At 40.1% G+C, this 23,011-nt stretch overlaps 1 protein-coding gene across 1 annotated transcript in view; it reads right to left on the bottom strand.

Annotated features, from left to right (window-relative positions):
* LOC123665859 overlaps positions 1 to 23,011 on the bottom strand; it is a 56,696-nt gene that overhangs the window by 18,118 nt on the left and 15,567 nt on the right. The window contains 14 exon segments of the mRNA XM_045600094.1: positions 1,751 to 1,898; positions 2,121 to 2,271; positions 2,993 to 3,213; positions 3,835 to 4,095; positions 4,398 to 4,496; positions 5,352 to 5,510; positions 5,854 to 5,922; positions 6,591 to 6,686; positions 7,680 to 7,759; positions 8,428 to 8,497; positions 14,526 to 17,340; positions 19,489 to 19,583; positions 21,553 to 21,696; positions 22,631 to 22,772. Of these exon segments, the coding sequence (XP_045456050.1) occupies positions 1,751 to 1,898; positions 2,121 to 2,271; positions 2,993 to 3,213; positions 3,835 to 4,095; positions 4,398 to 4,496; positions 5,352 to 5,510; positions 5,854 to 5,922; positions 6,591 to 6,686; positions 7,680 to 7,759; positions 8,428 to 8,497; positions 14,526 to 17,340; positions 19,489 to 19,583; positions 21,553 to 21,696; positions 22,631 to 22,772 (4,550 nt within the window).

Below are 23,011 nucleotides of genomic sequence, written 5' to 3'. Positions count from 1 at the left end.
TCCAAGGGGAGGAGTTGCTGGACTTCTACTGGGCGCGTCCCCCAGGTGGCGGATAGGGGAACGCCGCCTGCGGTTTAACGACTGCGGGTGGTAGGGGTCTTTGGACTCCCGCGGACCAAAACCAGACGATGCGCTCCGGGTACCGCTCTGGCCACCAGAGTGGACCTGTGAGCGCAGGTGTGTTGGGACGGAGGTGCGGAGGTGTGTGTGGCACTGAGACGGCGCGGTGACGTGGGGGTCGGTTCTTCCTTCCCCCACGCGGAGGACGGGGTGGGTGGGCTCGCTCGCCCGCCCTAAGGCGTGCGAAAGTGCGCTCTTGCGCCGTGGTCGCGGTCAGCCTGTGTGTGGGGGCCGCGGCCGCCGCCGCCGCACTAGACACTCCGCCGCACCAGACACTCCGCCGCACTAGACACTCCGCCGCACTAGACACTCCGCCGCACCAGACACTCCGCCGCACCAGACACTCCGCCGCACTAGACACTCCGCCGCACCAGACACTCCGCCGCACTAGACACTCCGCCGCACCAGACACTCCGCCGCACCAGACACTCCGCCGCACCAGACACTCCGCCGCACCAGACACTCCGCCGCACTAGACACTCCGCCGCACCAGACACTCCGCCGCACTAGACACTCCGCCGCACTACTCTCCGCCGCACCACACTCGCCGCACTAGACACTCACCGCGCCTCCGCGCCGCGGCGGCCGCGCGCGCCTCCGCCAGCAGGCGCTCGGCGCGCACGCGCGCCCCGTGCGCGGCAGCCCGCTGCGCCTGCGCCGCCGCACTAGACACTCCGCCGCACCAGACACTCCGCCGCACCAGACACTCGCCGCACTAGACACTCACCGCGCCTCCGCGCCGCGGCGGCCCGCTGCGCCTGCGCCGCCGCCGCACTAGACACTCGCCGCACTACTCTCCGCCGCACCAGACACTCGCCGCACTACTCTCCGCCGCACCACACTCGCCGCACTAGACACTCACCGCGCCTCCGCGCCGCGGCGGCCGCGCGCGCCTCCGCCAGCAGGCGCTCGGCGCGCACGCGCGCCCCGTGCGCGGCGGCCCGCTGCGCCTGCGCCGCCGCCGCACTAGACACTCGCCGCACTACTCTCCGCCGCACCAGACACTCGCCGCACTACTCTCCGCCGCACCACACTCGCCGCACTAGACACTCACCGCGCCTCCGCGCCGCGGCGGCCGCGCGCGCCTCCGCCAGCAGGCGCTCGGCGCGCACGCGCGCCCCGTGCGCGGCGGCCCGCTGCGCCTGCGCCGCCGCCGCACTAGACACTCGCCGCACTACTCTCCGCCGCACCAGACACTCGCCGCACTACTCTCCGCCGCACCACACTCGCCGCACTAGACACTCACCGCGCCTCCGCGCCGCGGCGGCCGCGCGCGCCTCCGCCAGCAGGCGCTCGGCGCGCACGCGCGCCCCGTGCGCGGCGGCCCGCTGCGCCTGCGCCGCCGCCGCACTAGACACTCGCCGCACTACTCTCCGCCGCACCAGACACTCGCCGCACTACTCTCCGCCGCACCACACTCGCCGCACTAGACACTCACCGCGCCTCCGCGCCGCGGCGGCCGCGCGCGCCTCCGCCAGCAGGCGCTCGGCGCGCACGCGCGCCCCGTGCGCGGCGGCCCGCTGCGCCTGCGCCGCCGCCGCACTAGACACTCGCCGCACTACTCTCCGCCGCACCAGACACTCGCCGCACTACTCTCCGCCGCACCACACTCGCCGCACTAGACACTCACCGCGCCTCCGCGCCGCGGCGGCCGCGCGCGCCTCCGCCAGCAGGCGCTCGGCGCGCACGCGCGCCCCGTGCGCGGCGGCCCGCTGCGCCTGCGCCGCCGCCAGCTCGCGCCCCACCGCCTGCAGCCGCTCCTCCAGTCGGGACTCCATCTGCGGGGCACAGTTCCCGATGTGACGATATAAAATATTTAAATATATCACAAATCACAAAAAAAAAAATGTGGCCGTTGGCGTACTTCGTATTGGTAACGAAAAAAAAAAATAGAAAAAAAAAACGTAGCCCCGCTATCCCTATATATGATATCCCCTTACCATCAAAGGACCGAACGCTTTGTAAAAAAGGCAATAATAATAACTGTCTATCCCACTCACCCTCTTAGCCTTTTGGCGCTGCTTCTTAGCCCTTTTCTTCCCGCGGTCTACGTGTCGCGCTGGACCCTCGATGTACTGCAAGAGCGCGTCAAGGTCTCGAGGGTCTTCAGCTCTGTTGTTGCACCCACCTCGACCACGCCAACAAGAACCTCTGCAAATAGATATTTTAGATGATGAGTTGGCGCAAGCAATGGTCACTATACTACATGTTGCACTTGCGGTCACGGGTTCTATCCCCGGACGCGACAAACATTTGTATAGGTCATATAGATCCCAACACAGGAGTAAGCCCATTGTTGAGTCTAAGACAAATATGGAGTTTGAGTCTAGTTTAAAATGAATAATCTATACAAATAAATAAAATTGGAGTGTCTGCTTTTAATATTAAAATAACCGCCTTTTTCTAAATGCATATGGATACACACACAGATAAACGGTACATATACCAAAATAACTTTTTTTACAATTTTTGTTTGTCTGTCTGTCTTTTTGTTTGTTCCGGTTAATCTCTGAAGCGGCTGGACCGATTTTGACGGGACTTTCATTGACGGGACTTTCAATGGCAGATAGCTGATGTAGTAACGAGTAACTTAGGCTACTTTTACACTTTTTTCATTTTGTTAAATTCCACAGGGACGAAGTCGCGGGCACAGCTAATAATATATAATCTATTTATTAGCAGAAATGCTACTCAAAAGTGACCTGCTATAAAGGAGATGAAAATCAGGCATGACACACAAACTAGATAGATTAACGAGTGACCTTAATATTTTCTTTTTAACAATTTTTTGCAAGCTTGATTTACCAATCGTTAAAAAAGTATTGGAAATTCCTCACATACAGAACCATAGTCACTTAATTAATAATATTACCCAGAACAGCCAGAGCTAGTTGAGAAGACGCTCGTATCTCGACTCGATATCGACACTGTGTTCTGTTGTTGCCGACTCTGCCGCATCTGCTGTTGTTGTTGCATCTGCATCTGTTGCTGTTGTTGTTGTTGATGTTGTTGCATCTGCTGTTGTTGTTGAATCTGCTGCTGCTGTTGTTGTTGTTGCATCTGTTGTTGTTGTAGCTGTTGTTGTTGTTGCAACTGCATTTGATGCTGTCGAAGCAACGCGTCGTGCCTTTGTTGCTGTTCAATTTTAAATATTTATAATATATATTTTACGAGGTTATTCAAGCTGTTTTAATAGTGTTTATATAGCTATTTAGTATAATTTTTTACAGTCGTATAATATTTAAGAATAATTATGTTTTTAAGGAAACACAATTTTTTAAAGGAGAAGAATATACATTCAAACCAAGAAACAATTTATCATCATCATCATCACAGCAGCCTTTCGCAGTCCACTACTAGACATAGGCCTCCACAAGTTCACGCCAAAATGGCGTGAACTCATGTGTTTTGCCCATAGTCACCACGCTGGGCAGGCGGGTTGGTGACCGCAGGGCTGGCTTTGTCGCACCGAAGACGCTGCTGCCTGTCTTCGGCCTGTGTATTTCAAAGCCAGCAGTTCGATGGTTATCCCGCCATCGGTCGGCTTTTTAAGTTCCAAGGTAGTAGTGGAACTGTGTTATCCCTTAGTCGCCTCTTACGACACCCACGGGAAGAGAGGGGATGGCTATATTCTTCGATGCCGTAACCACACAGCATTTTATACTACTATATAATACTAATAGTTTTCTTTAAAATATTTTGGAAACAACAAACCTGTTGTTGTCTTATCTGTTGTTGCTGCTGAGGAGTCAAAGTCGGTTTGTTGTGTATCGGCAGATCGTATATAGGTTCAGGTTTCTTTTGTTGGTGTTGTGTTTGCTGTTGTTGTTGGTTTTGTTGTTGTTGTTGTTGTTGTTGTGGTTGTGGTTGTGGTTGTTGTTGTTGTTGTTGCTGCTGCTGGTGTTGTTGTTTTTGTTGTTGTTGCTGCTGCTGCATCTGCTGTTGCATTTGCGCTTGCTGCTGTTGTTTGAGTTGCTGGAATTTAAAGAAAAATAATAAGTATTGGTGTACTTATATATTGCAATTTACATACCAAAAGCAACGTTAATCGATGTCTATGATGACAGCTGTGACCAAGACGGCTTGACGTGCATCCTGAGGTTAGGTTTTATGTATATTATCGATTATGGTCTGCCAGATTTAAATAATCCTTATTTTTATATCCACTCTCAAATACTGTACAGTCAGGAGTTTGTGTAACGGTGTTTGTGGTCTCATTCCTCTGAAGCGCTTGAAATTGAAACAGGACCCACACCACTAAGCCGTTATATACATACCTGTATTCGTATCTGCTCCATAGCGCTCGCATTGACTTTCCCCTCGGCTTTGACCGCAGTTGGAGCGTTCACTTGCGCTGGAACTGAACGTTGAAGAGCCTAGAAATAGTAAAAGTTTGTGTGTCAGCTCCCATACATTAACTCCTTAATCCTAAATAACGAATCACGTGATATCAATACATGTAATAAAAGTGTAACGGATCGCTGTCTATACATGGAAAATATATGAGAAAAAATATTGTTAGGACCTTTATCAACGCAAATAGCACCTAAAACAATGATCGTTAGAATTTTTTATCTGTTTATCTAATTGTCTGTGCGTTTGTGCAAACTAATCTCAGAAAATTAATAAATAAATAAAAATGTCAATCAGTCCATACTTAAAAAGAATTATGCCCATTTAAAGAATCACGTTGAACATGATGTAAATACCCAAACGATGGTGTAAATAAACTAAAAGATATATTCAAAAAATGCCGTCCAAAGTCACCAATTAACGCGGACGAAGTTGCGGGCACAGCTAGTTTCACTGTCACTATTGACACTTTTGAGTCCACGGACTTACCGCTGATGGATCCGTGACAATGTCGACGGTATATTGCGAGTTTCAGAAGTGTGTTTGCTAGCAAACGAAAAGAACCTGCTTCAATTAAAATCGAATACTCAAAATGTAGTCATCAGATCTCAATCAAATTAAATGCAACCACATGACAAGCATCAGCTTTCGATTAAGAATTATTAAAATCGATATATGCAGTGAAAAGTTATGTGGTAAACAACGTAGGTCGACAAAAAAGTAGTCAAGTTACTATACCCATTATTAGATATAACTCGAAAAGTACTGCGTAGATTAAATCATAGAAATATGTCGAATTACTTGACGACGTAATTGAAATCGTTTTTTTTTTTTTCGTTTGCAGGTAAAAAAATTATCCGAAGTAAATATTTTTTTACCTTAGGTTTATTTTCCGGTTTCTCTGTGACGACCATCTTGGCCATTTTTTCAGCTAGCTGTTTCTGCTGGTTCTCGATGGCTTGCCGCTTCTGTTGCGCCTGCGCAGGAGTCAATGTTGGGGGGAGAGACTTGGGGAGGGCCTGAGAAGCGGGGAGAAGTTAAATAAATAAGGCCAACTGGAGAAGTACCTCGACGTTACGGAAGATCGGATCGATCGATCGGATCGGAAGATCGGATCAGCTAAATGATACTACTTTCAAGCTGTGTTGTGTTCCTGTGTGGCTAAGGTGGCCAGAGCTCCTGGGGAGGTGGGGGGAGATTGGAGGGTCGGCAACACGTTTGCGACGTTTCCGGTGCTGCAGACGTCTATAAGCTACGGTAATCGCTTACCATCAGGTGAGCCGTACGCTCGTTCTTCTTGCTTTTCGCAAGAAAAGACGACCGTGTGTGCATATTTTATTACAATGGTTTATTAGTTTTAACAGTTTTAGTGGTACTCACGGGGGGTGTGGAGGCCTGCGACTGCGGGGGCTGCGGGGGCGCGCGCTCCGGCGGGGACTCCACCTCGCCCTGGAACCACATCACAACTGTTACTCAGGGTACGTCTATACTAATATTATAAAGCTCAAAACTTTGAACGCGCTAATCTTAGGCTACTGGCTCGAATTGAAAAATACTTTTTGTATCGGATATATATATATATATATATATCTGACAACCATAGGCTATTTTTTCCCTCAATCTAACGCGTGGGAAACTTCAGGACACAGCTAGTAATATAAAAGATGAATTCAGGTTGAGGAAGGTTGTCTGGTAGACGCTTTTTTAAGCGTCAAGCAATAAAACCGCCTTCGCGCACTTTTTGCGTATGTTTTGTATTTTCTATATATCATCATTATCATTACAGCCTATACAGTTCACAGCTGGACATAGGCCTCCACAAATTTACGCCAAAAATAACGTAAACTGAGTGAAGTAAGTAACTAAGAACAAGGGTTCCTACGGTGGGGTCAATTTCGACCCTTCGGGGGTTAAAAAGCTTTATCAGGCGGTCTTCGATATAATATAGATTTTAATGTTTTCAAAGTTTTTAAATTAGAAATTTAGTATTTAGTATCACTAAGAAAACGAACTGGGGGCGTTCGATGTATCAGTTCATTTTGGAAAAGAGTTCTCAAGTCCAAAATAGTTTTCAGAATGGCTATTTTAGAGTGTTATTTAGATAAATATATACATACGTTCGTTTTACATTTCTGCTTCTTCTTATTGAGTATCGATCTCAACCTCTCTCTCGTTTCGTTGAAGTTGCGCGGAACTGGGGTCGTTAGCGGCGGCTGTAACGTGACATACAACATTAATACGCTAAGGTTAAGATATTTGCCTACCTTTTTAGAAAAATACCTCACAATTACTCCACATAAATTATATACCCTATTTTATATTATGTACCCATGTATGAAGGGAATAATGAAAGGGGACGAAGCGAAAGAAGTATGTAAGGATCGTAGCAAATGGAAGGAAGGGGTCTCTGCCTACCCCTACGGGAAAGAGGCGTTATTATATGTATGTATGTATGTATGTAAATTATATATCATTTTATAGATAATTGCTCATTCTACTGGCATCCAAAACTCAAAAATTTATTATTGCTTGTGTTTTTATAAATTAATTTATTAAAATCTAATATATAAAATTCTCGTGTCGCGGTGTTTGTAGTTAAACTCCTCCGAAACGGCTTGACTGATTCTCATGAAATTTTGTGTGCATATTGGGTAGGTCTAAGAATCGAACATCTATTTTTCGTCCCTCTAAATGTTAAGGGTAGTCCACCGATAATTTTTTTTTAAATTTTAGATAAATTATTTATTCTTTATTTTATTATGATTTGGCGTTGAAAAATACATACAACCCTAAATTTTTACTTTCCTACCACCAACTCCTATTTTTAAATAGCGTTTAGCGGCAAGACAACGTTTGCCGAGTCAGCTAGTATGTATGTATGTATGTATGTATATATATATATGTATGTATATATATATATATATATATATATATGATGGAGATAGGGTACAACAGGAAATATCCTGCGTAATATCTGGACCAGGCCGACTGGGCAAGTACCTCGACCTTACAGAAGATTACAGCTAAATAATACTGCTTTCAAGCAGTGCTATGTTCCTGTGAGTAAGATAAAGCTTTTGGACAGGATCGGCGGTATGATCGGAAACGCGCTTGCGATGCTTCTGGCGTTGCAGGCGTCTTTGGGCTACGTAAATCGTTTACCGTCAGGTGAACCGTACATTTGTTTGTTCTGAAGTGATACTCACCGCTAGTCCGAAGACAGTGCAGTAGCAACAGTTGCAGGGCTGGTCGGCGGCGCCCTCACCCACACAAGCGCCGTGCCCCACTGGGGGTAAAGTTTCTATTACTAACTTATCTTATCATCCGCCAACCCGCATTGGAGCAGCGTGGTGGATTAAGCTCTGAACCTTCTTCTACATGGGGAAAGAGGCCTATTCCCAGTAGTGGGATATTACAGGCTGAAGCGTAAGACATATCCTCTTCGATTCCCGCTCGGGATGGATATTCGTATTTGTACAAATATTTCTTTCCGTCTGTTCGTCTGTCCTAGTGGGTCTCCCCACCGTGCCTCGGAGAGCACGTTAAGCCGTCGGTTCCTAGTGTTATCTTATAAACCTGATAATTCATCTATTTTACTTTGGCTTTGAAATTTAATATTGAGATCAAATGTTGTTGTATTTTATCTCATGTAAGCAGTGTTTATTGTTTGTTACCAATAAAATTTATTTTATTTTATTACTATTTTTCATGCAGCTTGATCTCTCTTAATACGTCTTACCTTTAATTTTTTTATCTACGGGTCTAAGTTAACGATGAGTTGTTTTTAATCAAATCAACACTTAATAAAATGACTTTATATAATTAGACTTAAAAAAAATCTTTTGAGTTGTCATTGTACAATTTAAAATTAAATTTAAATTAGTGTTGACAGTATAGTCATAAAAGTAAACGTCCATACAAATGTATACGGGTACAAATGATAAATCAACTCACCTTTACAAACATGCTGCTGATGGTTACCGTTCTCACAGCCCTTCGGGGCCTGCTTCTGCTTCTGCATGACCTTGTAAGGTTATGTCATCGGAGATATGAAAACGACTGGATCTATTCTAATCTGATTTATTACTGCTCTCCATCTCAAACGTTACACATTATTATATAAGTACTTATTAAGGCACTCTTACGCTACTACTACATATAACATCTATATAACATTTACTTACACACTACACGCCCACCGGCAAAAAAAATAAAAATAATGGATTACATTTATTTTTATTTGAGTAAAAAGGTATATTAATTTATATGAGTATATGAATTAAAACAAAATAATTAATAATTAAAAGATATTAAACATATTAATAGTATTACATTAGTATTACAATATTGATTACATTTTTTTTTAATTCTAAACATAGTTAATTTGAAATAAATTTAACAAATTTACTTAGATATTAAATTACATAGGTACATTTTCAATGGCAAAAGAATAAAATAAAAAAATACAATAAAACAAATCATTTGGTATAATATGGTCTAGTTCTATTTTTATGTACTATTAATTCTTTACCTTTATATTGTATTTTTACATTAGGATTACAATCTTCTATTACACTATATGGTCCAATGTACAAAGGATCCAATTTGTTTACATTTTGTTCATTCTTAAGTAGTATCATGTCACCTGTATTATATGTTATAGGATTATTATAGGAATCATATTTACATTTTCTAATTTGTTTACTGCTAATTAAATTTTTTCTTGCATCATACTGTGATTTTTGTAGTCTATATCTAAGTTGTTGCGGATAGTCGTCTGGATTATACAGAGGCGCAACATCTGATGTTAAATTACTAGGTAAATTACATATTTTTCCGAAAACGAGTTCGTATGGAGTATATTTAGTTGATGTGTGTACGGTCGTGTTAAAAGCGAAGCACCAATATGGTAACCATGAACTCCAATTTTGTGGTTCATTGTCTGTTTGTATGCGAAGGAATGACATTAAATTTTTATGGGTATTTTCTAAGCTTCCTATTGACTGATGATGATACGCTGTCGAAGATATTTGATTGATTTTAAGCATTTTACACACTTCATTCATTACATTCGAAATGAACTCCGTGCCCCGATCAGATATAATGTTTCTCGGAATTCCATAGCGTAAAATAAAATTATTAATAAAAGCTGTTGCCACTGAAATTGTATCCTTATTTCTTAACGGATAAGCTTCTACGTACTTACTAAGATCACACTGTAATGTGAGAATATATTTATAATTATCACTATCCTTACTTAAGGGCCCAACTAAATCTAAGTATATCCTATCGAAAGCCGAATATCCCGTATCGGTAAGGACCATTGGCTCTTTAATATATTTAAAATGTTTCTGACGTTTACATTTATCGCAGCGATTTACGAAATCCGCGACATCTTTTTCCAATTTTGGCCAAAAGTAACGACGTTTTATGTTACTTATCATACGACGTATACCGGCGTGACCACTACTCGGTAGTAAGTGGTAATCATTTAATATTACACGTTTCGTATCGTGATCACTTATCACTTTTACACCTTTTAAAATATATAAACGCGGTCCGGACCAGTTAGGTGCAATGTCTATACTCTGACTTAAGTCTTTTATTAATATGCTGTTCTCATCATTTTGTATTACATACACATTATTAATTTTTATTTTTCTACAGTAATCCGCCAACTTCCTTACAAAGGCATCTCGTGCGTATTGTAATCGGAAATATGGATTTACTATTAAAATACCATTTGATGCATCTTAATTAAATAAATTTTTATTTTGTCCTTTTAAGAACTTTAAACTTTTCCATTGTTTTTCATTTAAAAATCTTAGCTCAGTACACTCCTCTGGTTTTTTAAGCAACTCCATAACTCTTGGGTGATCAGTCCAATCGTTAGCAGTTCGCTCGGAAACCTCGGGGTTGTAACTGACATTCTCTAAACTCTTTTCATTCATTTTCTTCCTTTGAGCTCGCGTCAACACTGACACAACATGTTGATTTATTTCCTTCAATTCCTCACTAGTTATTCGGATACGTGACAACGCATCTGCAGCTACATTGTCAGTACCTTTAACATATTCTATTATATAGTCATACTCCTCTAAGAGTAAACGAAATTTTGTCAAACGACTAGATGGATTTGTTTGATTGAATAAATAAATCAACGGTTTGTGATCAGTTCTTATAATAAATTTTCTTCCGAACAGATACGGCCTAAAATACTTTACGGACCACACGATAGCGAGCAACTCTTTTTCTATCGTGGGATACCTAATTTCCGCTTTATTGAGACTACGGCTAGCAAACGCTACGGGTCTGTTGTCATTATTGCATAATACGGATCCGATTGCATATCCAGACGCATCTGTTTGTAAAATAAACGTGTTGTCGTCATCAAAATTCGGATATTGTAATATAGGTGGAGACATTAATGACTTTTTTAAAAATTCAAAAGATTTTTTACATTCATCTGACCATTCAAAATGAACATACTTTCGACACAACCTATTAAGAGGTAAACATATTTCCGCAAAATTTGGTATAAATTTTCTATAAAAATTAACGAACGCTACAAATCTTTTTGTTTCTTCAGCATTTTTTGGAACGGGATAATTTTTTATTATATTTATTTTTTCTAAATCTGGTTTTATTCCTTCAGAAGAAACAACGTGACCTAATAATTGTATTTCTTTTCTTAAGAAATCGCATTTACTCGGATTAAGTTTTAAATTAACTTTTCGCAGTCTAATTAAAATATCTATCAAATTTTTGTTATGCATTTCTAAATTACGTCCGAAACAAATTAAATTATCTAAATAAACAAACAATTTGTCGTAAGTAAGACCTGACATAGCAATTGTCATTAACCGGGAAAAAGCACTAGGGCTAATTTTTAAACCCATAGGTAAGCGCGTCATCTGATATTGTCCAGAAGGTGTAGTAAATGCTGTGTATTTTCTACTTTCTGGTTTTAATTTTACCTGATAATAAGCTTGTGACAAATCTAACTGTGAAAAATACATTGAACCTGACAAAGAATCTAAAATATCGTTAATATTAGGCAGAGGAAATTTATCGTCTAAAGTTCTAGAATTTAATTTTCGAAAATCTATAACAAATCTCCACTTCTTTGAATTATCATCGGATTTTTTCGGAACCAGTAAGACAGGACTCGACCACTCGCTTTTTGCTGGTTCAATTATATTTTCAGAAAGCATTTTCTTAACTTGTGTTTCAATTTCCTCACGTTGAGAAAATGGTAACCTGTACTGTTTAGTATAAACTGGGTCTGCACCTGGCTTTAGCTGTATGCTTTGATCGTAAAGGTTAGTGGTGGATAATTTATCCTTAGGCAAGTGAAAAACATCTGAAAACTTTGCACATATGTTTTGAATTGATGACGTTTCCTCGCTATTTAAATGGTCAAAATTTATAAGGTTCAATAAAATGCGCACCCTGTCTCCGTCAATATTACAATTTCGTTCAAAGTTACAAATATTATAATCCGATAATAAATGTACCTCTGGTCTAAAATAATTAATATCTACTTGTGTTTCGCGTGTATTTAATATCTGTATATAAACTTGTCCATTATTCGGCCTACAAATGCTTCCGGCTATAAAAACTCCATCGCATAATTGATACGGTAAAATTACACAATCCTCGTTAAAACTAGTCTCCAATGTAAATATCTTTTCGCATCTCGGTGGAATGCTCAAAAAAAAGCTTTTATTTCCTATACAATTATTTATCATAGGTAAGGTTATAATATTGTTATTTTTACTAATAGTAATCGTATTATTTTCGAAATTTAAAATAGCGTTATACTTGTTCATAAAATCTATACCTATAATACCATCTCTAATACCAGGCAAAGTTTTCATAACATAAAACTTGTGTACGAATTCCTGATCATTTATGGTCAACGTAATGAAAACATAGCCTAACGTTTGCACTTTGCCTCCTATGCCATTTATGTAAATGCATTCCTTATGAATTGGAATGTTCCACTGTGCTACCGTGTTGTATTTCAATACGGATAATGATGCTCCGGAATCTATAAGCAAACTATATTTGGCACCTTGTATTAAAAATTCTACCGAGCTATTATTGTTACACGCATAAATGAAATGATTATCGAAAAAACTGCAACGAATTATCTCTACATTCTTCCGAATTAGCCTTGTTACGATTTTCGTCGTTAAAGTTCATATTATTAATGCCTGTTTCGATTACGTGTACATTATTAGTACGCGTATATGTACGTCCAGGCCTGCCGCGATTTGAACGAGTCGATCCGCGCTGCATATTAGTCTTACGATAATTTCCAGACTGATTCTGAAAATAATTGTGTGGTGGCCTATTAAAAGATACTCTATTATTACCCCTACGTATATATCTATCGTTCGTACGATTAGGGCGTCCATTATCAAATTTACGGTAATTACCGCGATTTTTAAAATAATAACCTTGGTAGCCAATATAAGCTATATCGTGCGATTGAGGACGATTGTATGACAACTCCTCGTCTTGCGCAGCTCTGATAGTATCTTTCAAGGTGTCATAATTACGCGCCGATAGAATAGTACGGATTTCACGGTTTCGTAACCCGTCTATAAAACTTTTTATGGCGATTTTCTCATTTTGAGGACGTAGTATTTTATACGCATTTTGATCGCCATCCGCTTGTGCGACCGTCAAATCCACAAAAAGTTGTTCAACTTTAGACCCATACTTGTCTAAAGTCAAACCATTTTGACTAATAAACGACAATTCCTTATGTATAGCTGTACTCGACTTTTTGGTGAGCAGATGCTGACGCATGTCTCTAATAAGCGAGTCACAACTATCATACGAAGTAGACATTCGTAGTTTCGCATTTTCGTGTAATCTCGTCTTTAAAATAAATTTAATGAGCATTTGCTTACTTTCTATAGTGAGTGACGAGCTATACAATTCTATGGCATCTATCAAGGATTTGGTGACGTTTTCATCCCCGTTCATAATTGGTAATAAAGCGACCGCAGTTCGATAATCAAAAGACTCCATAGTTGCTTCGTTTTGAATTTCGACCGTACACTCAGCACTATAAGACTGAGAACTATATGACTTTGTACAAAATGTTTCTATCTCTATAAAAATATTCTGAATCAAATCACAGTATGATTGAATTTCTTGTAAAATATTACCACTAAATTGTTTATTTTCAATTTGTTCTGACAAAATGTTAATACATTCATCAAATTGAAACTTTAATAACGTAGCTTCATTTAACTTTCGTTTTAAAATATTTGACGTTCTTCTAACATAACTTAGCTTTGTTAAATTATCTTTAATATTTTTTAACTTGTTATATATATCTTTAAGTTCATTTGCCATAACATATAAAAAAAAATATTTATATAAAATTAAAATATTAATTAATTATAAACATAAAAGTAAAATAAAAGCAGGCTAAAATTAGGTCCCCTCTTAATTAATTAATTTAACAATAGAACTCTCATCACTGCACTTTTCACTAAATGCTTTTTGGTTTTTACGATAACAAATCACTTACTGCTCGGGTGTCTCATACCGGCTTCCTGATGGTGGTGCTCGGGCTCCTGGCGTTGCTGGCGGCACTCGTAGCAGACACGAGCCTCCGGCGTGAATCGTCGGAATGACCTTCTGAGGTTTTGGGCTAAAACCTCATTATGAATCCAGGAATAATGGCAACTTTGGTATAGCCGAAGCCGAATTTGAATCGCCACTATTTTGTGTAATAAAAACGTCTTCTCTCTGAATATCTGACCGGCACATCGCGAAAATTTAATAAAACTATTAATTTTTTAAGAATTTAAAATTTCGCGACCGGACTAGGCAGCCCGTCTCGGATGGCAGGGTCGCCATGTAAGGTTATGTCATCGGAGATATGAAAACGACTGGATCTATTCTAATCTGATTTATTACTGCTCTCCATCTCAAACGTTACACATTATTATATAAGTACTTATTAAGGCACTCTTACGCTACTACTACATATAACATCTATATAACATTTACTTACACACTACAACCTTCTTCTCCTTCTTCTTGTCCTCTTGAAGCTTCTTATCATCGTCGCACTTCACTACATCACCGGGACACACAGACGACACATCTGAATTCTTACACGAATCACAAACACAGTCATTCGTCCATTTGCAGTTGTTTTTGGGTGTATCGCAAGCGTCGCTTTCAGATTTCGTCTGTCCGTTTCTCGACATATTCCTAAAGGCGACCGCGTTTAAAGTTTGTTTAGCATTTCTCAACGCTTGGGCGGAATATTTAGCTAAAAGTTCCGGGTTCTGGGAACCGATGACTGATAGAGGAGTTTTGTCCTTATCGATTTCTAATTCTTCTACTTTCATACATTCTTCTGCGTCCTCTTCTAGAAGTTTCGCGTCGATACTAGAACATATAGATATGACGTGTTTTTTATAGGTTTCAGGAACGGGCAGTCCTTGGGTTATGTAGGATTTTATCGCGTAAAAACTATCTAAAAGTGATTTATCGCCCTTTGACGTCAATATCGCTTCACACTTCGCTAAAAGTGCGTAGCTCTTGCATTTCTTATCGTCGTCATCGTTATTTGCCGGTAATTCCTCCTTCTTGACCGGTTTCGGGGGTTCTTGATTGGTTTTCTTGACTATTCTTACGTTTGCTTTACCAATTATCTTACTGAGACCTTTAGCTGCTACGATTTCCGCTTCACTGGCCTGTGTTTGTATGACTTTCGTCGGGGGCGCCATTTTCGAAAACGATTCCCTTAAAGTGTCCTCTAACTGCTCCAGCCTGTACAGCATCACTAGCCATTCATCACCCGTCAAACCTTTTTTGGGCAGCGTTTCCATATACTGCCTGTTGGTTTCTTTCAAGCGATTCATGAAGTAATCCTTTTTTCTATCATTCGACAACGTCGAAAAGTCTGGCGCGTTGTCCAATTTCCTGACCTCTAGACCCGTAAGTTCCTGTATAACGTTGATAGCGATTTCCGGGTCTAGGAATATCCAGCTAACTAGCTCCTGCGACTCCGCGCAACGTTTCACAACGTCCAAATACTTAAACTTTAAACTTTTCACAGCTGATTTCTTATCGTCGGACATTTTCGACAATTTCACTATTAGCAAGTCTAGCGTGTTACCAGCAAACGTGCTCAGTAACTTTGTGATTTGTTTCAGAGTTTCCTTCGAAGCTGAACACCCTTCTGTATCCGATTCGTCGTTACTTCGATTCAATTCATCGATTTTTTCAATAATCTTGTCACTTTCGCTATTACACTGTTTCGAAGCTAAGTCCTGTATCGACGAATAGAACTTATCTAACATAACTTCTATTTCATTCTCTAATATATCGATAGGTATGCTCTTAAGCTTAGTAGCTACGTTGTGTTTCCAGGAATTAAACCTAGATTTGACTATATCTCTCAACTCAGTCATACTTAAAGCGTCCTTAACAGAATTATCGAATAGATTGGAGGCTTTCGAATACATTTCAGAATTAAGACTATTACGCGGTAAAAATAGCAATTCCTTACCTTCCTCTAAAAACTTGGATAGTTCTGGACTCTTATTCTGTTTGAGGTAATCGAAAGCCTTATTAATAACTACTTGAGCGGGCGTAGAAAATAGGAAATCCTTAAACTCATCGTTATTCTTATTTTTCATAAGATTCTGCAGATCCTTTTCGTCCTTCAATATTTCCGTGATACCCTCAAATTGGAACACGTCGTCGTCGGCTCTAATTCTACGATTAATTTTTCTCTTGGCAGTGTTTTTCGTTACTTTTATATTGTCTCGTTTCGAAAGCTTCAATTCCCGTATCTGCTTCAACGTTTCCGGCGTCAATTGGGCGTCATTGTTCACATCCGGCAAGCTATTCATAATAGACGCGAATTCCGGAAGTTCGAAGCTGGCGTTCGCGAACTCAGACAACTTCGAAGCTATTTCCGGCATATTAGCTAGAGTTTGAGGCATATTTTCTACTAATTCGGATAACTTTGACATTGCAACGTTCATATCTATTGGATCGTCTGCGTCCATTTTTTCTAGAAATTCCGCGGAATTCTTATCTAGGGTTAACATGACTTCGACGATCTGCTCCATAGTCGGAGGCTCGTGAACATCCCGTTTCTTCTCATCTTTATTATACGAATTGATTATATTCTGGCATTCCTCCATTGCTTTCTTAATTTTCAAACCGAATGTCACATATTTTAACACATCAACGTCCTTGTCTTCATTATTATCTATTTCGCTAGCATCCTCATCATTAGCTCTGGCGTTTATATCACTAGCTTGTGATTGAAAATCTAACACTTTATCTTCTTTGTTAAAAATTTTATTAACGGCTATGATTCTTTGTGACTTATGCGAGTAAACTGGCGGTCCGGAGGTCGTCGGAGACATTTCTTGCAACGGTGGACTGACCGAATCTAGATATTTAACATCTTTCTCCGGCTCGTACTCCTCTTTACCATCCGGACTATTTAACGCGAAATTGGCAAACTTAGCTAGACACTCTTTCATTTCCTTACAAATAGTGTCCGTCTCTTTCTCGCCTACTATTGTTTCCGTATCGCTTATATTATCTTCCTTGTCTAACGGGAACGCTTCAGGCGGTTCCGCTTCGGATTTGCTATCTATTTCTTTGTAGGGAGACTTTATATCTGGCTGGAGGGGGGCCTTACTTTTGAGTAGTTGGAGGATTTTGTGAGGTTTATTTATTGCTTGGGATAGTTGGGGTTTGAGCTTTCGTTTCGGTGCGGACGCCATTTTCTGTAGCTTCGGGCTGAGGTTGCGCCGCTTACGCTTCGGAAGGTCATCTATAACCTTTACGTTTGCGTCCGGCAAGCTAGAAACAAAATTAATATTACTTTACATATCCTTAAAGCATGTTTCTTTAATTCTTTTTTAACAGACTTGATCGAATCATCGCTGTCACTTTTCTTAAATAAATTACAAAAATGGCGTGCATAAAGTTATTAGACAGGGTAGGCAGTCAAAAAAAAATATGAACAGCCACACTGCACCTACTTTCTCGCAATTTTTTCCTAATTTATTTTAATTTTGTTTGGAATAGAGGCTTTTAGATAATTTCAAGAACAGACAAGTAAATTATTGGACACGTAAAGTGCATTTAGACTTATGATAATGCAGGCATACAAATACACGTACAGCAACCAACTAATATTTATCAAACAAATTAGATACTGGATAGACTGTGACCTCATAAGGCCGGCACTCTGATAATTTCGTTTGAGTCAAACATGGGAAATCATTGATAAGACTATTAATTAGTTACGATTGTATGCTTAATGAAAGTACTTGTTTATTTATTAATAAATGAAAAATTATAACGTCATTGTTATATTATTTATCGTCATTGTTATATTATTATTAAATTGATACGACTGAAGAATTTTTAAATTATCCGTAAAATCGAACGTGTTGAATTTGGATGAACTATTTACTTTCATCAAACACACGTCTCCGTTAACTTACTCATCACTAACATATTAATATTTTCACTAATAACATGAACGCACAAACGAAAAATTCAAAGCGAATTATTACTATTACGAAATTAATCTGTAGAATGTTGGGATTACGCGACCGTGTCAAAAGTCATAATTATTAGTACAAACGGTATCAAATTCAAGACAATTTAATTTGACAGGTTATTCTTAGGCAGTGCCTAATTTCGTTGTTAAACCGACCAATTTTAAACACACGATACTTTGTTCGTATTCCATATGACGCGCGCGACATTATAAAATTGTAGGATTGCATAATGTCTTACTGTCATTGCTAACATTTGTTACGCGAATATAGGCAGAAGTTTCATAAAAGGCCCGTCGTCGATTCGCGCGAAGCGCTGATATCGCATATATGTATTACGGCGGGTTTTTTAGTTGAAGCGGATTTAAATTGAATTACGGTTTATGTACGATTTTTATTTTTGTGTTACCCACAATTAGGAATTCTAAACATTTTTGAATATCATATCACATGGCGCCACGGTTCGCTTAAAACCGAAAGTAAAAATCATCATATCAAAAGTTTCGCTCTGGCGAGTATATCGTTCCATAGCTTAATTGGCTAGAGCGTCGACACGGTATGTCGAAGACGCGGGTTCGAATCCCGCTGGAGCGGTCAATTTTTGATATGATATTCAAAAATGTTTAGAATTCCTAATTGTGGGTAACACAAAAATAAAAATCGTACATATTAAAAATAGCATGGTGTCGTCTCCTGTCAAAGATTTTCATTGTAATATGAAACTTTGAATAGTTACGAGTCTCTGTAAAGAACTCACTATAGACGGCGCCACGGTTCGCTTAAAACCGAAAGTAAAAATCATCATATCAAAAGTTTCGCTCTGGCGAGTATATCGTTCCATAGCTTAATTGGCTAGAGCGTCGACACGGTATGTCGAAGACGCGGGTTCGAATCCCGCTGGAGCGGTCAATTTTTGATATGATATTCAAAAATGTTTAGAATTCCTAATTGTGGGTAACACAAAAATAAAAATCGTACATATTAAAAATAGCATGGTGTCGTCTCCTGTCAAAGATTTTCATTGTAATATGAAACTTTGAATAGTTACGAGTCTCTGTAAAGAACTCACTATAGACGGCGCCACGGTTCGCTTAAAACCGAAAGTAAAAATCATCATATCAAAAGTTTCGCTCTGGCGAGTATATCGTTCCATAGCTTAATTGGCTAGAGCGTCGACACGGTATGTCGAAGACGCGGGTTCGAATCCCGCTGGTTACGGTTTATGTCTTTTTTAAAAATATGTAATGTTCATGTTTTATATATCATTTTTAGTAACATGACAAGGTAGGCAGTGCCTTTCTGCCTCTATGGAATGCACGCTACGGAATTAGAAAGCCTTTCTAAGTTCTTACTACAAATAGACAATTTAGATACAGTTAATCTTAGTGCACCTTTACGTTTGAGGCGTTTATTTTAGATTACTATTAAGTTAACTCATTACCTCTCCCTTTCCTGACGCAGCTGGTCTTCGAGCCACATCCTCAAGCGATGGTAGTACAACTGCTGATCGCGCATGTGCATTACCTTACGTCGTACCTGCGAAATTTATTTATACACATAAATAAAAAGTAATCACCGAAATAAAGAAAATGCATAATTTCCGAACGACTGGACTTTTTTCTAACTTCACAAAATTATCTGTATTTGTTATTTTCAGAATAAGAGACAGTTAAAAAGAAATGGATATATATTTATGGAAAAAGAATTTGGCGGAACGAAGTTCGCCGGGTCAATAAGGATTAAACAAATTACAAGGGTTATGGATTCTATGCTTACCTCCGTCTTGGTGTTATTATTGTAACATAAAAATTATTCCGTCACCCACTACGTACTACGCTACTAATATAAAGAGGTCAAAAGGCCTTTTAGCCAAAGCCTCTTTCTAATTGCTTTTTTTTACATGACTACAGTATTCTTCCACATACACAAAATCACGCGATAATACTCGTAGTGTTATAACAATAAAATACTGACCCTTTTTAATGCAAAAATGGTAGTAAACAAGCGTATGGTCCACCTGGTAACCTATAGGCGCCTGGAATACCGGAAATATTGCGATCGTATTGCAGTGAGCCTCATTAAGAGATCTCGAGCGCCTAGTGCGAGTTTTGTTCACAGAAACGTGCCAGAAACGCGTTTATACGTGAAGATTACTTTGTATTGGAATTTAAACAGTACAGCCTAGACGATAAAGAATAGAATACGATACAACAGATACACCGCCATCTAGCGGCAAACGCGAGAACTAGATTGTAATGCTTATCCCTTCATTCCTTATTCCGAATTTCCCATACACAATGAAGTTAAAATTTACGCCCGTTATTGCGAGGCGGATTAAGCAAAGCTCGCACTAGGCACTCTGCCCACTTTACTCACTGTTGACTTTACAGGAACACAACACTATATTCTATTTTTTTGAAAGAGTCTTATTTAGTAAATAAATATGGTTTATTTCCAACCACAGACAATAGAGTAATATTGTAAGTATAGTAAAGTGTTACAAAGAACAAATGAATGAACAATGTTAATAAGCCATAGACGAAAGTAAAATTGATTTTATGTTCAAATATTTAACGATACTATATTGCTAAAATTATTGCAAAACCTGATAATATATTGAATATTTTTGCTAAGAATTAGTAGAGGTGCAGAATTACGAAAAAAAGATAAAAATCGAGTATCTTTATAAAAGACAACAAATTTATATTTCGTTTATGTAAAATGGTCGGTAAAAAAGACGTCATAAATAAAATTTACAACAAACTAGCGCCTGTGTCTAGAAAATAAAAGTCGACCCTATTAGTATTATTGTCACATTATGTGTATTCACTATAAATATAGAACCTTGCGCCGACAGCTCACTCTCTGTAACATCTAAACAAAAGGATTGATAACACTGTTGCTCACGTAGCTCTCGTTGGGTAATCCTAAGCCTCATACTAAAGTCCCACAAAATTTTCCTGCGAACTACAATAAACTTTTATGCCAATGCAAAATGTTCAGGGTAAAATTAATATTCAGAAATATTCAAATTATAAAATAAAACCTTTACAATTAACATTTACAAACATAATAACAAATCGCTTAACGGCAATATTGTTTTATAACTTACTAACAAATTATGATTCGTGAAAATTTAAAAGATAAGTAAAAAACATGGCCTATTTTATCGCTCATGCTGCTCATTCTCTTATACTCATTCACCTCCAAAAATATTATTACCACATCCCTATTTGCGTCATAAAAAAAGATATTAAAACGTCATATTCTAAAAAATATTAATTATCTGCACGCTCGAAATCCATATTTTAATAATTTTTATGTACTTAAAATGTGTTGTGAAACTGCGAAAAAAAAAACGTGAATTACGATTGACAGGGGTTTGTTTATCGAATAAGACTCTTCCACAAAAAAAAAAAAAAAAAAACAGAATATAGTCGAGAGCAGCACTATGGCAGTGATCTGTTACGGATAACGCGACGTGCTGGTCCAGGCTAGCCCTGGCCCGAGGCGCAGCGCGTACCTCCTTGAAGCGCTGCAGGTGGTACTCGGGGCACAGCGGGCGGCACGGCGCGCGCGCGGGCGCGGGCGGCGGCGAGCCGGGCGGCGGCGGCGCCGGCGCGCGCCCGCCCGCCAGCCGCGCGCACACCTGCGGCACACAGCGCTACCACTCACCACTCCACCACTCGACCACTCCACCGCCGCTCGGCGGGGCGGAGGAGGGGGTCTAACTCTACTCGACCGCCATCGCCAGCTCTAACCCTCGTCCGGAGACACGCGCTCCCGGGGAGGGGGGGGGTGCGCTCGGCGTGGTGGAGGAAGGGGTCTAAGGAAATACTTTCGCAAGTAAGGGGGAGGGAGGGACAGAAGAGGATCTACGGAGATACGTACATAAGTGGGATGGAAGTTTTTACGTGACAATGAGAGGAAGGGATCTGAGGAGATACATTCGAAGATGAGGGGAATCGAGGGTCTTTGTTTATCGTGACGAGATGTTATAACGTCGAAGTGGGGTCTTTGCTTGGGATGACGATATGTGACAACGAGAAGGGGGCCTTCGCGAATCAAAAGAAATGTGACATTCGAAATTCATTACTTTTTTTCTCATTAAGACTTTTTCATGAGTGTAGATAGTCAAAGAGGCAACAGTTGTGACGTAAATATTTGCTAGGTACGTCATTAAAAGCATGAATTAGGGTAAAAAAAGGGTAGAGGCGGGGTTAAAAATGATAAAGTTTCGGGTGACGTATTGTATGGACGGCCTCTAAGGTTAGTGACATAATGGTCCGTGATGTGGTACAATGTGGTAATATACTTTACAATAAACTTAACACCGTATAACACCTACATGACCCCTCATTCGAAGAAACGCAGTTAGCAGACGAACAGCTGGTACAAACACATCATTTTTACTCAAGTACATAGAAAAAATATAAGGATAATTTTCAGTCGTAAATACAGTATTCTGAAAAATTAGAAAGGTAAATCCTAAGTCTACTGTACTTGCTATACTTGTAAATGCTACTATACTTAACAAATTATTACAGACGATACGTAGTCTACTGTACTAGTCCAGTACTCACAGTGGAAAGTCTCTTCTGCTTCCGATACAGCTGCAACTGCCTCCGGTGGACATCGGGAAGTCTGCGGTACATCGCCATTAGCTTTCGGTCTACTTCCGACAAACCGGCGTGTACACGGCGTCTGAAAGACAGACATACATAACTTTTATTATAGTATTACTAGAATTACTAGACGACTGGGCAAACTTTGTTGAACAAAAATTAAAAAATATATATACGGTCAAATCGAGTAACCTCCTCTTTTTTGAAGTCGGTTAAAAAAAGTAGGTTTTCTGCTCGAGAAATTTGTCTTTACACGAGACTGGGGCCCAATACTGCTAATATTCTTTTGAAGCTATCATCATGCCTCACAACATATCCGGTGTTAAGATCAATCGATTC

The sequence above is a fragment of the Melitaea cinxia genome, chromosome 25 (assembly GCF_905220565.1).
Source record: "Melitaea cinxia chromosome 25, ilMelCinx1.1, whole genome shotgun sequence".
Taxonomy (NCBI): domain Eukaryota; kingdom Metazoa; phylum Arthropoda; class Insecta; order Lepidoptera; family Nymphalidae; genus Melitaea; species Melitaea cinxia.
The sequence above is the reverse complement of the archived record's forward strand: the minus strand, read 5'-3'. Positions and strand labels throughout refer to the sequence as shown.